Below are 15,113 nucleotides of genomic sequence, written 5' to 3' on the forward strand. Positions count from 1 at the left end.
TTTTGTCAGGTATGTTCATTCAAAAAAGTTACACAAATGCATTTTTTCTTGGCCTATAATCAGCCAGGAATTTCCATTCTTTGAGCATATCAGTGCTATTAGATACCAGCATATTTTACTAAAGCTTTGAGTGTTGTTCTAAATCTTTATAAGAAAAGTAAACGGAGGTTAACTTCTGAGTAAAATATATGTTTTTGTTTTGGTAGCGCTTTCCCTTGGGAGGTGATGATGAAGTTATGAATTCTACACTGCAGCAATTTGCAAAAGTGATAGATGAGGTAAGTTTGTATGTTTGCTGCTGTTCTTTTTTAGATTCACATTTGTCTATGTATTTACAAATCATAGTGATGGTTTGCAATAGTCCAATTCATACTGAGCCTTTTATGTAAAACTGGTGACTCTTCCCCTTTTCTGATGCTTTCAACGAAGAGTCTCAGTAGAATGCCTTAAATTAGGAAGGGCCTGTTGTGCTTCTAAAGCAACAGAGCATGTGTGTTTTCTGCATTTCTTTAAGTTCATTTAAGAGTAACGTCCTACTTGTTATTCATGGTTAGTGCTATAATTGTACCAGAGGGCCCTGTTTAGGATTGGTACCCCATTGTGCTAAATGGCGTAGTTCCTGATAAATTGAAAGAAGTCAAGTTTAATAGTTATGTTCTTTTGGTGACAGCATTTCATGGCTGAAGAAATTGTTGTTTAACTGTTGAAGAGACAGGTGACTGTTAGAGAAAGCTTTTAGCCTATGTTAAATGTTACTTTAATCTCCAGAATGTAAGTCTCAAATGAGATAAAGGTAAAGGGGCCCCTGACCATTAGGTCCAGTCATGGCTGACTCTGGGGTTGCGGTGCTCATCTCGCTTTACTGGCTGAGGGAGCCGGCGTACAGCTTCCGGGTCATGTGGCCAGCATGACTAAGCCGCTTCTGGCGAACCAGAGCAGTGCACGGAAACGCCGTTTACCTTCCCGCCAGAGCAGTACCTATTTATCTACTTGCACTTTGACATGCTTTGAAACTGCTAGGTTGACAGGAGCCGGGACCAAGCAACGGGAGCTCACCCCGTCGCGGGGATTCGAACCGCCGACCTTCGGATCGGCAGGCCTCCTTGTGCTTTATATCTCCCTATACTATAGTTTTGTAGGTGCGATGATATAGTTTGCATGGCCACCCACAGGTGGCCATGCCAACTTCAGTGCAACAAGAGAGCAGCAGGCAAACAAATTAGCAAGTGTGGGCAGGGGGTGGAGAGCCAGCCTAGATCAGCTGCTGAGGAAGAAGAGATGCTTAATGTGTTGGGGGGGAGCACTTCAGGGATAAATTTTCCAAACCACTATTTGAAGCACGTCTCACCATTCTTTAAGTGCTGCTCCAGGAATCTGAGGATGCTTCACAGAATGCTTCAGCAAATCACTCTTTCATGCACCCTATCTCCATTAAACACATAACAACCTGTGAGGGAAGAACTGTTTGAGCAGGATGTGAAAGAAGCAGGCTGGGATTTGGTGTGGAATGAGTGGGGGAGTTTGGTCAGGTGTTAGGGAAGGGACATTGGCCAGGTGTGAGAGATTGGTGGGGTTGGGGAGGGGGAAATAATTAGATCCTTGATTGCTGTACAAAATTCATAAGGCAGTCCCTGTCCAAGTGACCCTGCTACCTAACTTACACAAATACCATGAATAACCACTTTGAAGTTTTTACAATCAATTGACAACCAAATTTTAGGAAACAAACAAATAAACAAATAAAACCTGTTGAAGGTCGAAAGAATAGGACAGACTTTATGAAGGAAAAGAGTTGTAAGGACCACCCTGTGCATATCTGTTCAGAGAGTTCAGTGGCACTTGCTTCCAGATAAGGGTGTACAAACTGGGGTGGCTGTACGTAACTTTAATTGGCATTACTAGAATGTTGAAGTGCTTAATTTTGGCTGGATTGTGCCCTCTTTGTCTGTTTTTAATGAAGACTTGTAAGTTATTTTCAGTTGAAACTTGATGTTTGCGTTAGTTGAAGTATTTGTGAAACAGGAGAAATCTCTATCTGTAGATAAAATTGTGTACCTTTGTGGTTTTCCCCTCTCCTTAGCTCAGTTCTTGTCATGCAGTACTATCAACTCAATTAGCTGATGCCATGATGTTTCCCATTACCCAGTTCAAGGAAAGAGATCTAAAAGGTACGGTAGTTACTGTCACAAATGATGTAGAGAAGTTGATCATGCTTCAGTTCACATAATTTGAATTTATAACATACTCTGGTTTCAGTAAACAGAACTCCAGTATTATATTTTAGATACTTTGAAAATTACTATTCATTGTAGTTTTTTGGTCTTCAGAGTCACTTTTGAGTAGAAAAGTAGGCTAATTTAAAAAGAAAACAGGCAGTACTCAATGCCTATTAGACAGTTAGAAATGTGAGGCTGAACCCTTATGCACATTTACTTGGATCTTTTTTTCAGAAATAGTTGCAGAATTGGTGTTCTGTACTGAATGTTCCGTTGTCCAATTATAAAACCCTGAATCAAGTCTTTTTCTATATTTTATAGTACAGTTAGCAAAATTGCATTGATATTATGTGCTTCCTTAAATAAAATGCATTTATTTCAGAGATTCTGACTTTGAAAGAAGTTTTTCAGATCTCAAGCAATGGTAAGTATACCTTAAATGTTAATTCTCTGGCACTTCTATAATGTTATGACGTATGGCTGAACTCTTGAAAATAGTGAGGCTTTACAGATGTTGCGCAGAGCTTTGAGAGGAGTGAAGCATTAACATAGTCTCCATTTCTAGCTTCAGTGGTTTGTTTTGCTAATTTGTTGGCTGAGGTAGGTATCCTTTAATTTGAAAGACATAGTTATTTTAAACACAGTGGATGGGAGGAAACTTTTTACAGGTTGGTAAGCCCTTGACATTCAGTTTGCTAGCAAACTCTTACCATAATAATATCTCAAAAACTATTAAAATACTTCCGGAATAACTAAACGCATGGGGGGAAATCTTAGTAGCTATTTTGTATTACAGTATCCTACTATGGCATTTCATAATTTAAACAATTCTGTTGTGGGTAGTGTAACATAACTTCTATGAAGAGAAGCTTGTTTTATCCTTAAATTAAGCACTTACAGTATCATAGAATTGTAGAGTTGGAAGGGACCCTGAGGGTCCCTTAAACTTAAATTGTTTTGTAGCTGCTACTCAAATGCAGTGTAAACTTCATTTTGCAGATCATGATACTGCCATCACCAGATATAGTCGACTGTCAAAAAAAAGAGAAAATGAGAAGGTTTGAGAAATTTTCAATACAGCACTTAGATTTCATGTTATAGAATGGCTACAAAATCTGGTAATTCTTAAATGATGCACATGCTTAATTATATTAACTGTTACACACCTCCAGCAGTTCAGACAGTCTTGCATAGAAAATATATATTGTTCCATTGTAAATATGGTGTCATGTGGGATTTTTCTTTGAAAATACGTAGTTCAATACAGCAGAATGGGGAGAAGGTATTAGTTCTTTTTTTTAAACATGAGGTGTTTATATTTTAAATCTCCAGAGGTTAATGCCTGTTAACTACAACCTGGTCATGAATAAGGAAGCTGATTTGCTATTGCAGAGATCTGGTTGGGTGGAACAACTCCAAATTACCCTCTCCTGGGTAATTTGGTGCAGCACCAGCATAGATTGAAAGGTAGAGGAAGCGGGTATTGCATCTATCAAAATGTCATCTCTTTTACAGGAAGCTAGTGTGCTTGAGTGCTAAATTTGAGGGTTGATATTTAGTGCTGGACCAAAGAGACAAAAAAGGCATCCTCTAGGTATACCACCCACCCCACTATCCAATAGTTTCCTGTCAAAGCTGGCTGAGGTGGTCTCAAAGGTGGTGTTGGAGAATCCACAGACAGTTGTACTGAGGACTTCAGCATCCATACTGAGGATGTCTTCTTAGGTCCAGCTCAGGAATTCATGGTAACCATGGGGCTATGTCATAAGAGCATAAGAGCAGCCTGCTGGATCAGGCCAGTGGTCCATCTAGTCCAGCATCCTGTTCAGGGAAGCTTTTAATGTTTGATGGGTTACTGTGTTTTAGTATTTTGTTGGAAGCCGCCCAGAGTGGCTGGGAAAGCTCAGCCAGATGGGCCGGGTATTATTATATTCATACAGTGGCCCAGTTGCTGGTGGTCGTTGATCTGGGCTTTGCCACACAGTGGACCTATCTGGTTCTGTGATTGGGGTGGTTGTCCTTAATACTTTCTCATGGATGGACTGTTTCCTAGTATAGTTTTACTTGACACCCAATTCCCCTCCATAGGTATGAGGGGACTGATTAGTATGATCTACCCCTAGAGGCTTATGAAATCTCATGAGTTCCTGAATTCACTGGGGAATTTTCTGTTTGATGCTCCTGCTGAGGCCCTGCTTTTGCCGTGGAATGGTGAGGTGGAGAGGAGATGCAGTTTGCAGGATTGCTCTTAAACACCTCTCACTCCAGAGCCTAAATTGTGCCTTGGTTTTCTACTGAGCTTTTGATGATGAAGCAGATCAGAAGAGAGCTGGTGCATATGTCCTAAAGTGAAGCCTATCTAACACCATATGCTGCCAGGCCTAGTTTAAGGTGCTGATGTTAACATACAACTTGGCTCCTACGTACTTGATGCAACATCTTTACCCATATCAGTCGGCCTGAGCTCTGAGATTGGCTGAAGGAGCCCTTCTTGTCTCATTGGCGAGTGTTGCTTGCTGTATGTGGAGGTTACACTGGGCCTTCTTGGGGGTTGTGCCTGACTCTGGGCACTAGTTCTCCCTTGAGGCACAGGTGGCCACATCCTTGATGGGCTACTTAGAACATTCTTGTTCTCCGAGGTTTTGGAAGGATTTGGTTAAGCTTGCTTTGGATCTTGGGATTGGCTTTGTTGCTCTGTTGATCTTAATTTATTATTTTAATTGATTTATGGTTTGTGTAACTATATAGGACAGTGTTTGTGAACATAGCATGTTAATAATAAAATTAAAAAAGAGTTGTTAATTAATAAATGTCATGTAAAACAATTCTTTTATTGGCACAATACACTGCCTTGAGTCAGAAATTCTGTTTCTCCTCAGGTCAAGTATGAGGTTACAGAAGATGTATATACTTCCCGGAAGAAACAACATCAGACCATGATGCATTATTTCTGTGCATTAAATACTCTGCAGTATAAGAAGAAAATTGCCATGTTGGAACCCTTGTTAGGATACATGCAAGCTCAGGTGAATGTCTGTGAAATAAGATGCATACATAAAATTATTTTGGTTAAAGAATAAGTGTACTTGGGATTTATGTCTAGGCGTGCTAGTGTTATAGGAGTGTTTTTGATGCTTAAAACAATTTAAAAATATTAAAACCTCAAAAATAAATATGCCAGTTGCATGAAAATTCAGTACATGAGGAAATAGGACTGCCTTGTGCTACCATTTGCATTTAGTATCGACAGAACAAGTTCTTGAGTGTGACGGGTGAGGTGTGGGGAGACTCCCAACATGCAAATAAATTGTGGAGACTGAATCTGTCTAAGCTTTTTAAGGAGATAAAGGCATATATAAACAGAAGTTAAAACACTGTACAGTCTGTATAGTTCTTCCTCCTTGTAATTAGTGGGGATTATTCTTCTAGTTAGGAGAAATTGTGAATACAGTCTCTTATAGGGGTTGTGTTTTTCTCAGTTTTCTCTTTACTTAATCATATAGTGTGACTGATTATCCTGCTCTGCGTCTGTAGCTATGTTTTTGTTTCTTTAAAAATAGAATCTTAATTTCCATTATACACACCTAAATATTAATTGTTAAATGATTTGATTCTCCTTTCTAAAAGATAAGCTTCTTTAAGATGGGCTCAGAAAATCTTTCTGAACAACTGGAAGAATTTTTAACAAATATTGGGACAAGTGTTCAGGAGTAAGTTAACTTTTTTCTTTTAAAATGAATGGTTTAACGTCTTTTTCTTTTTTAAAAAATACTTATTACAGTTAAACTAAAGCATTTGCCCAATTTGTTTAGTGTTCGTAGGGAAATGGACCATGACGTAGAGACTATGCAGCAGACTATAGGAGACTTGGAGGCAGCCAGTGACCCATTGTACCTGCCTGATCCTGATCCTACAAAATTTCCTGTCCAGCGGCACCTTACTCGGAAAGCTGGTTATCTTAATGCAAGAAAGTAAGAATCAATTTCCTCTGTCTTTGTATGAATTGCAACAGCCTAAGCTAGTTTGTAGGACCTGAATTATTGCTATGTGCATTTAAAAATAGGAGTATTTCGTATGTCTTCCAAATATTTGAAATGGTTTCTAATCTTTCCCCTAACACTGTGTTGAATAAACTATTTTGAAATGACATACTTACATTTCATGGCAAGTGATGTAGAAAATTTAATAGAAGAATTTGCAAAAAGAACTTTTGAAATCAAAGTATTTTTAAAGAACGATGCTAGAATGCCAGTAAATGCTTAGATTACAAAGTTGAAATGCAATGCGTATGCTTTTGTCTTAATGTGGTAGAGACTTTTTATGTTCTTTATTTGCAGTTTTATAAGCAGCTTCACAGCCAAAAGGTATTAAAGCAGTGTACAATAAGATAAGATACAAAAGATTACAGAATTGGAAAACTGAACACCAATAAAATCATTTATTATAATTAATTCATTAATATTCCATAACATGACTGGGCCACACTTCAGGGAAAGCATTCTTGAACAAAATATTTTAATAGTGCCCTAAATACCGAGATGCTAGGTGCTTATCTAATTTCAGGTAGCTTATTGCAGAGGGCTGGAGCTGCAACACTAGAAGCCTGGTTTCTAGTACTTACTAAGTGCATCTCTGAAGCATGTGGCACACACATCAGTGCCCTATTAAAGGAGTACAGTTGCTGGGCAGGGAAATATGGGGTCAGCCAGTCTCCTTGGGACCCCAAGTTGAGAATTTTAAATGCTAAAAGCAAAACCTTGAATCAACAACCTACCTGCTGCTTTCTGTATCAGCTGCAGCTTCCAGACTAAGCCCAAGGGAACCCATACATAGAGTGTATTGCATTGTAATAATCCAGCATTGAGGCTACCAGTGCCAGAACCACAGTGGCACAGCTATATCAGTCCAGGAATGACCAAAACTGTCTTATCAACCAGAGCTGATAAAATGCACTTGACTGATAAAATAGCTGCCACGCACACTCTTGTTAGATTGGGAAGTGATGATATGAACTTTACACCAGGCCTTGGATTTGTGAAAGCTCTTCTGTGTGGAGATGCCTGCCTATGCTCGCCTCCAGCTAGTAAAATATTAAGTTAACCTCTTTTCTTAATTTCCAGTAAAACGGGGCTGGTGTCTTCCAGCTGGGACAGACAATTTTACTTCACTCAGGGTGGAAACCTAATGAGTCAGGCAAGAGGTGATGTAGCTGGAGGACTTGTTATGGATATAGACAACTGTTCAGTAATGGCTGTGGATTGTGAAGACCGAAGATACTGCTTTCAAATAACCTCTTTTGATGGCAAAAAGTTTGTATTTTGTTTCTTTTGTTTTAACTTATGTAGCTGTTAGAGAGAAAATTGAAAGCACTTTGGGTTTGGGGGGGAATTATTAAAGAGAGAATGTGTGGGTAGAAGGGAGGGAGGCTTCATTTTTTGTCCATCAGATTGGAGAAAATGGCACGCATGTAAAACTTCTAGTAAAATCCAAATTGTTGATATTAAATCAGATCAGTCGATCAGGACTTGATATCATTCTGTGTGCTGAAATTTTAAGTAAATTTTGTAGTCCAAAAAAATGAGAGGATGTGCTGTATTCAATCTTTACTTGGAGTAGGCTCATTAAAACAAATGTTTATATTGGGTATATTACCATTTTAGATTCTTAGTTAAAATTATTTTGGTTTATCTAGCCCTAGATTATTTTCTACTGAACTCTTCATTATCTGCTGCTTGCCTGCCTGCCACCTCTGTTCTTTTACTGAGAGGACAGTATTGCACAACCCCAGGCAGGGCCAAATTCTTGTTATAACAGACACCTCAAGATTGCTGACTTTTACCACTCTTGTATCAGTGAGTGGCTGTCTCAGTTGCTTAGCTCATGGACGCAGCTGGATATGTGCTATTCACCCCTGGGACTTGGTAAGCCCCATGGCACATAGATAAACTTTCCAAATGTGAAAAATACACCTGGAGTGTATTTTATCTGGAGTGTTTTATCTATAGTTTAGAAAGCAGCAAAGTGTCAATCCTATATTTAGTAAAGAAATACACTGCCTAAATAGCATCAAAATTCCTTATATTATATTATATTATAATTTCCCTTGAGAAATACATTTAAATCTGTTCATTTTTACTTACTTTTCTGCCAGGTCTTCAATTCTTCAGGCAGAGAGCAGAAAAGATTATGAAGAGGTAAGCTGCTGCACCAGAATGAGTGCTAAAATTACAGATTGTCTTGTGGCGCTTCAAAGACTTAAAGGATGAGCATCTGACAAAGTTGACTGTACACTGTGAAACACCACCACAGTAAAACCAATTCAGTGCACCTTATTAAAGCAGATAAAAAGATGGCATCATCAAAAGTACCCAGAGAGTCATAACTGGAATTCTCACTTCCAGAACCAACCAAATTCCAAGTAATTCAAGAAAAGCTTGCACAATGAGATTAATTCTTCACCTTATTATTAGACTTATTCTGTGTACCATTATGAACAACTGAAATGAGTATTGTCAGTAGGTCATTGTAAGGAATGCTTTGTACTTTTGACCAGGTATGAACAGCTTGCTCAATAATTTTTATTTTAAAAACAGCCTTATCTGGAATCTCTATACTGTTGGTTTCCTGCAACTTTCCACTGTTGCCCCCATGTGATCAGATGAATCACATTTTTAATCTCCCTGAAAAATTAGCTGCTTCAGAAGTTAAATATGAACATGTAGAGGAAACAAATTACATGGAGAAAATGGAGTGAAAAATGTGGAAGAAGACTTTGCACTATTTTAAACTTAGTTGCACCTATTGGCTTTCTTTTTCAGTGGATATGTACAATAAACAACATCTCCAAACAGATCTATCTAAGCGAAAACCCAGAGGTAATGTGATTTATTTCTTCTAATGTCAGAGTAAATTTTATTTATAAACATAAATGAAAAGTTAAATTTGTGTTTTAATGAAATTTCCTAATCTAGTCTTTTGCTGGGAAATTAAGAGGAGTGTTTTATAAATTAGTTCTAGTACGGAGTATGAAACTTCAGGTTTAAACCTACATTTACGATTTAAAGCAACTTACACTGCTTTCTAAGCATACTATGATTTAGAGCTACTTGCTTGTTTTTGTTTTCCATTTGCTCAGCTTTTCTGTTTCAGTGTTGTAGCTGCCACAGAGACACAACTATAGCTGTAACTTCAATTTGTCAGTTCCTTCATTGTGCAAGCCTAGACTCTTCTTCACCATGATTTGGAATAAAGTCTGAAGCTATAAGTAAACGAATCCTTGACATACCAAAGGCTTGCATGGCAAAAATGAGTTACTAAAATTTACCTATAATTTTGCACTTGTGTCTTTAGAAAATGATACAAATTGTATTGTGCAGTAATTGGATGGAGAGGGAAAAGTTTCACGGAGTTTCTCCTTCTCAGCCATAATGAAGTCAAATGTAATGCTTTGTACTGGAGAGAATGAATGGAATTTGTTAGAGTACTGATAATGAGACAGCCTCAATTATTCAAGATTTTACTTGCTTCATTTTAAATATTTTATACTTTTCCAAGCCAATAAATTAATAAGATTGGAAGAAACGAAACGCTATACAGGCTCCCCACCACCACTTACACATAGTTGACTCGTGTGTGACCATGCAGCGCTGGCAAATAAATAAATAATTTAATTCAAACCTGGAAATGGTGGGAGAGAGCTGGAGAGTCTTTGTGCCTTGCAAGGAGACTCTCCCCGGAGCCCAAAGAGGATGCCAGTGAGGAAGCCCCAAAGAGACTGGAGGCACAGTGGGGGCTTTGTTTAAGCTGCTCAGCCTCCCCAACTAGCAGCGGATGTGTGCAGTAGTGCAGCAGCAGCAGCAGCCACTTTTTTGTGCATCCTCCAGGTTCCAGCCGGTCTCAGTGTTGGAAACAGTATTGTTGGTGTGGACTGGAGAAAAAGTGGCAGAGAGGGCATTTAGAGGGTGCTCCCCACTTAATGCAATTTTCGCTTATTCACACAGCAGCTTGGAACATAACACCTGTATAAGTAGGGAGGGGGGTGCCTGTATCTATCAGCTTCATCATCAGTATGTGATAAATACACCTCTGCTATCATTTAGATGTTTATAAATTGCATTTTCACTATAAAGATCACTCTGTATTTGGGAAAGAAATATGCAAAGCAGCTCTGAGATGTGAATTCTTTTCTTGTACAGTAAGGCTCTTTATTCTAGAAATATGCCATTTGCACCCTTATGTGTCTATTGCATTTGCCAAAATGCTTACAATGGAGCAGGGTAAAGATTTAAACATAATTATTTATAAAAATAATTTTTGAGAGGGTAAAATACAGTTGGCACACAGCTTCTATATGACTGTCAGTGAGAAGTGTATATTCAAATTTAACTGAAAGGAAACTCCTTTTTTTGTCGCCCTCCCTGCAAACATAGGAAATTGCTGCACGTGTAAATCAGTCGGCTTTAGAAGCTGTTACCCCCTCTCCTTCCTTCCAGCAGAGACATGAGAGCATGAGACCAGCTGTGTAAGTTGTAAAACAGCAGACTGCTTAAAGATTATGTTCAGTCAAACCTGGTTATTTCTCCAGGAGCCAGTGAAGTTTGGATGGTTATTTGGGGTTGTTTTAAAATATCACTGAAGGTTACTTAAATCTTGCAATGAATTGCCATGCATTTCATCTCAAAGTTAGCTTTGTAAAACATTTCATTGATGGTCTCTTATTGCAGAAGTGGCTCCCATTGGTTTAGGGAGAGCTTGCCGATAATCTAAATTCTTTGATTTGTCTGAGTATCAGTTTGGATTTGTGAAGTTTGTTGGCTCTTTCTAAAACTGTCCTGTTTGGGATGTTCTTCCCCTTCTGCTTTGTATTTCTCTTTTAGCAAGTCTGGAAGTTATGCTAAGTCAGAGTGTCAAGTAATTTTCCATGCAAGCTGTATCTAACAATTTAGTCATTTCACTATTGCTTCTTTGCTCATAGGGTTTGATGCTTCCAATTGCCCTATTATGTGTTTCTGATGTATTAGTAGGTACTATTTGGGAGAATGGTATGTGGGATAACTCTCATAATATTGAGTTCCAGCTGCAGTTAATATTTAATTTCTTTAAAAAGCAAGCTTGGGCACTAATTCTTAAGTTACAGAGATATTGCAGAGAACAATAGGAATGGGAACATTTGGAGAGAAGTATAAAGTTCCTTGTCTTTAAGCAGAGCTAATGGAAGGGAGCTGCAGTCCTGTCTTTATACTTCTCTTACAGCTTGATGGAATGGATGCTGTAGGTATGTCACTTTAATAGCCTGTTTGACCTGGACATGATCTGAGGAATTATCACATTATCTTATTTAGGCCCTTGCTTATTATTCTTCATGACCATTCTGTTAAAGTTTCTGAATTGATGGTGAGGGTAACTGTTAGATAGGCTTTGAGCTGTCTTCAGACATCGTTGGACACCCAGTTCCCATCAGCCTTAGATCAGTCTTAGCCAGCATGGCCTATGGGCAGAGATGAAGGGAATTATAGTCCAGCATCTGGAGGGCACTGCATTGGCAATCCTGATTTAGGGTGTTTCCATGATCCTGAGTTTCAGGTGGTTTATTTAAAACCATTGTACTGACTTGAAGTGGGATGACTGGCAGGTAGTTTCAGATTGGTAAGTGGGAAGGAAGGAAGTGATTATTGATGATGACAATGATGATGACTAGGGATTTCCTCAGAATCCACTGAAACATAAAATATTGTATAGCTTGAGACAATTCCTTCTGTTCTTACTTGTTTTTTTTAGACAGGCTCGTCCTCCCACGACTCGTACTAGCAGCACTGGGTCTTTGGGATCTGATTCAGCATCTCTATCAGCTCTTTCCTTGGACTCTCTTGTTGCACCTGACACTCCTATACAATTTGACATTATTTCTCCAGTAAGCGAAGATCAACCTGGCCAAGCAAAATCCTCAGGGCAGGCAGGCAGGTAAGATAAGAGCAACAAAAGATGTCCAAGTGCCAAAACACAACTGAAGCACATGCTGCTGATTTACAATATATAATGCCTTCTACTGATGTATCTGAGCCTATGCAGACTAATGCTCACAATTCTTTACAGTATTTGATAATTTATGTGCCACTCAAAATGATTTACAGAAGATAAAATACATATTACAGCAATTTAAAATGGGGAAACCAAATTGCAGACAATAAGGGAGACATGTCCAGTGCTACTTTAATGGGATGAGGAGCATGCTGTGGGATAGCTTGTTGTCTCCCATCATGGCTGTATGCTTTCAGTCTACCATCAGCTACTTTCATCAGCTTTAACTATGTTTAGTCCTAAATAGGGCTTGCTTTTAATTAAGTTTTAAGTTTAAAGGCTTGAAGCAAATATCAAATCTTTGGTTAAGAGTGAAACCAGAATAGCATGTAGCCACTATTAAGGTGTATGCTGACATGGCCATTACCTGTTTAAAACTCTGTGAGGAATGCATGCATGTAAAGGCAGGGGGCTGGCTTCTGAAAGTGTCTGGTTCCACAGCCTCTGGCTCAGTCCTTTAAGGGCTAGGTTTGCCAGATCTGCAATGGCCCCTCCTGTCAGAGAAGAGCTGCAAAATCAAAATAATGCACAAATGGAAAAGCGTGTGCTTGAACCTCTATGTGCAATGTCTTAATTCTTGCAGCAGACTTATTTCATCCTTCTGAGCAAACTTTAACCTGTATGGTTTTTTTTAAAAAAACAAACAACCCCAAAAATCATATTTTCCTTTCCTACTGCTTGCTTGCCCCAGCACTTTGGGCATTTCCTCTTGGAAACTTAAGAGAAATGTAGTAGCCCTGCCTCTAGGTAGTGATATCAGACTGATGACTGTGATCCTAAGCTTAAAAAGGTTAGTGAAAATGATCTAGGCTTCTAGGGTCACATCACTTAGGAAGATAAATTTTGACAGTTTTTAAAGATATACGGTCTATTTCCTACCTATTCCCAATAATTTTATTTTAAATTTGACTATTTTAAGCATTTGCTTTTTATCAGATAAGTAAATTATGCTTTTACATATATGAAAAATGAAGCAGCAGTCAGTACCTACAGTAAATCTACAAGGCTCCAATAAATGCAGTTTTGTAACATGAAGACTAGTCTTAATGGAGAATGAGGAAAGTGATAGAGAAGCTTTAAAGCTAAAACAAGAGCAGGCAGTATCTGACTCAAAATACTGTATGTCTTTGTCTTATGGCTCTGCAAATATGCTAGGACTCTTCTGCTCTGGACAGAAATTAGCATGAGGAGAACCACTGCTTTCTACTTTATGTGGTGCCTTAGGCACCCTCGTGATAGATAATGGGACAGCCAAGTGTTGACTGAGACAGTTATGTCTTGGATTGATTTTTGTGAGCTAAGGGAATGAGTGAAATTTCAGTTACCACTAAGAAAAGTTCAAAACAGGTAGAGAACTGATTCAAAGAGAACTGTTGGCAGAAGAAATGTAAGTTCATATTTAATATTTGAAATAAAATGTCTGTGATACAAAGTTGCCAAGAACTCATTTGAACACCACTACCAAGGTGCAATGACAGTAATGAAGCTCAGTTTCTTGAGCTTTGCTCTGATGGAGACACAAGCTATTTCGGTGAAAAGTCCAGAACTGAGTGATCATTGCTAAACTGAGTGAATTTCTTAAACTATGCTGAAAATGTCTCAGACTTCAATTAGTTCTGACCCCAAAGCTGAAGGCCAGTATTCCGATACATTTAGTTGTGTTGAACAGATGCATTCTGGTTGTAATTCTGAATGGCACTTGGAAACTCCAGTCAGAAAATTAAGTCTAGTAGTTCCTATCCATGAAAAGACAGCAGTTTTTAAATAAATTGGCATCACAATTTAACTGAGATAACCAATCATTTGCTGTTTATTTGTTTAAGGGGCTTCTGTTTAAAATTAACGTAGCGAAAGTTGCTCTTTTTCCCTACTATTGTGAAAACATAAGCTCTGAATGTGTTATACAACAATTGGGTGGTATTCAGCTAAGTTTTGCTTAGAGTAGACCCACTGAAATTAATGAATATGACTAAGTTGGGCCTATTAATTTCAGTAACTCTAATCTGAGTAAAACTTAGTTGAATACCACCCACTATATTCAAAAGTATTATTAACAAAATAAGACCCAATTTTTAAGTTTTGTTAAAGTTTTTCATTTGCCTGTGATACACACTAGAAGCCCAGAGAATTTTCACATTTAATGATACTTCTGCTGATAGTCATGTGTAGCCCATGTTTCTTTTAAGACTAAATCCAATTAATGCTTTCAGAAAGCTGTATTTTAAATGGTAGTTGTTTATAACTAAATAGTATAACAAATAAATGGGATGGTATGCATTCTTGACAGGAGAAGATGGCCTTTTGCTCTGTTTGCAACTTGCAGTCTTGCATTGTATTTTGCAAGTGAACGAAAATTAGCTAACTTGTCAGACTAGAATTGAGGTACATAAAAGTTTCTCATGGGTTGCTTTTGATCTTCTAGCTAAAACATTGGGATGGTACTCCAAGCTACTGATCTTTTCACTTGATTTTTACTGAAGTGCAGCAGTTCTTCAGTAGAATAGATCTTCAATAATTTTGTGTTGTGAAACCCATTGCTGCATATATCATCACATGATCTTAAAATCTTGATCGTTGCTTTGTTATAATACAGAATTAGATTATTGGGATTCAGTGTGCAAAAATCACATTATTATTATTATTATTATTATTATTAACAGACGAACAAATCCATTTGGAGAATCTGGAGGAACCAAATCAGAAACAGAAGGTAGAGCAAAACTGTACTTAAATTGAAGATGTATTTAATTATAATCTCTGTAGCCCCCTCCTCCTTCTTCTAAATGTGTTGATAAAAAGTGTTGGCAAACACTTTTGCAG

At 38.1% G+C, this 15,113-nt stretch overlaps 1 protein-coding gene across 1 annotated transcript in view; it reads left to right on the plus strand.

Moving 5' to 3' along the window:
- Positions 1-15,113, plus strand: part of APPL1 (adaptor protein, phosphotyrosine interacting with PH domain and leucine zipper 1) — a 44,964-nt gene that overhangs the window by 14,344 nt on the left and 15,507 nt on the right. Inside the window, exons 5-17 of the mRNA XM_082209670.1 lie at positions 207-278; positions 2,081-2,168; positions 2,599-2,640; positions 3,216-3,274; positions 5,096-5,242; positions 5,844-5,926; positions 6,029-6,187; positions 7,337-7,525; positions 8,368-8,410; positions 9,035-9,091; positions 10,646-10,737; positions 11,994-12,176; positions 14,954-15,003. Coding sequence (XP_082065796.1) covers positions 207-278; positions 2,081-2,168; positions 2,599-2,640; positions 3,216-3,274; positions 5,096-5,242; positions 5,844-5,926; positions 6,029-6,187; positions 7,337-7,525; positions 8,368-8,410; positions 9,035-9,091; positions 10,646-10,737; positions 11,994-12,176; positions 14,954-15,003 — 1,264 coding nt within the window. The remainder of the gene's footprint in view (positions 1-206; positions 279-2,080; positions 2,169-2,598; positions 2,641-3,215; positions 3,275-5,095; positions 5,243-5,843; positions 5,927-6,028; positions 6,188-7,336; positions 7,526-8,367; positions 8,411-9,034; positions 9,092-10,645; positions 10,738-11,993; positions 12,177-14,953; positions 15,004-15,113) is intronic.

This window comes from Podarcis vaucheri, assembly GCF_965113315.1.
Source record: "Podarcis vaucheri genome assembly, chromosome: 2".
NCBI lineage: Eukaryota > Metazoa > Chordata > Lepidosauria > Squamata > Lacertidae > Podarcis > Podarcis vaucheri.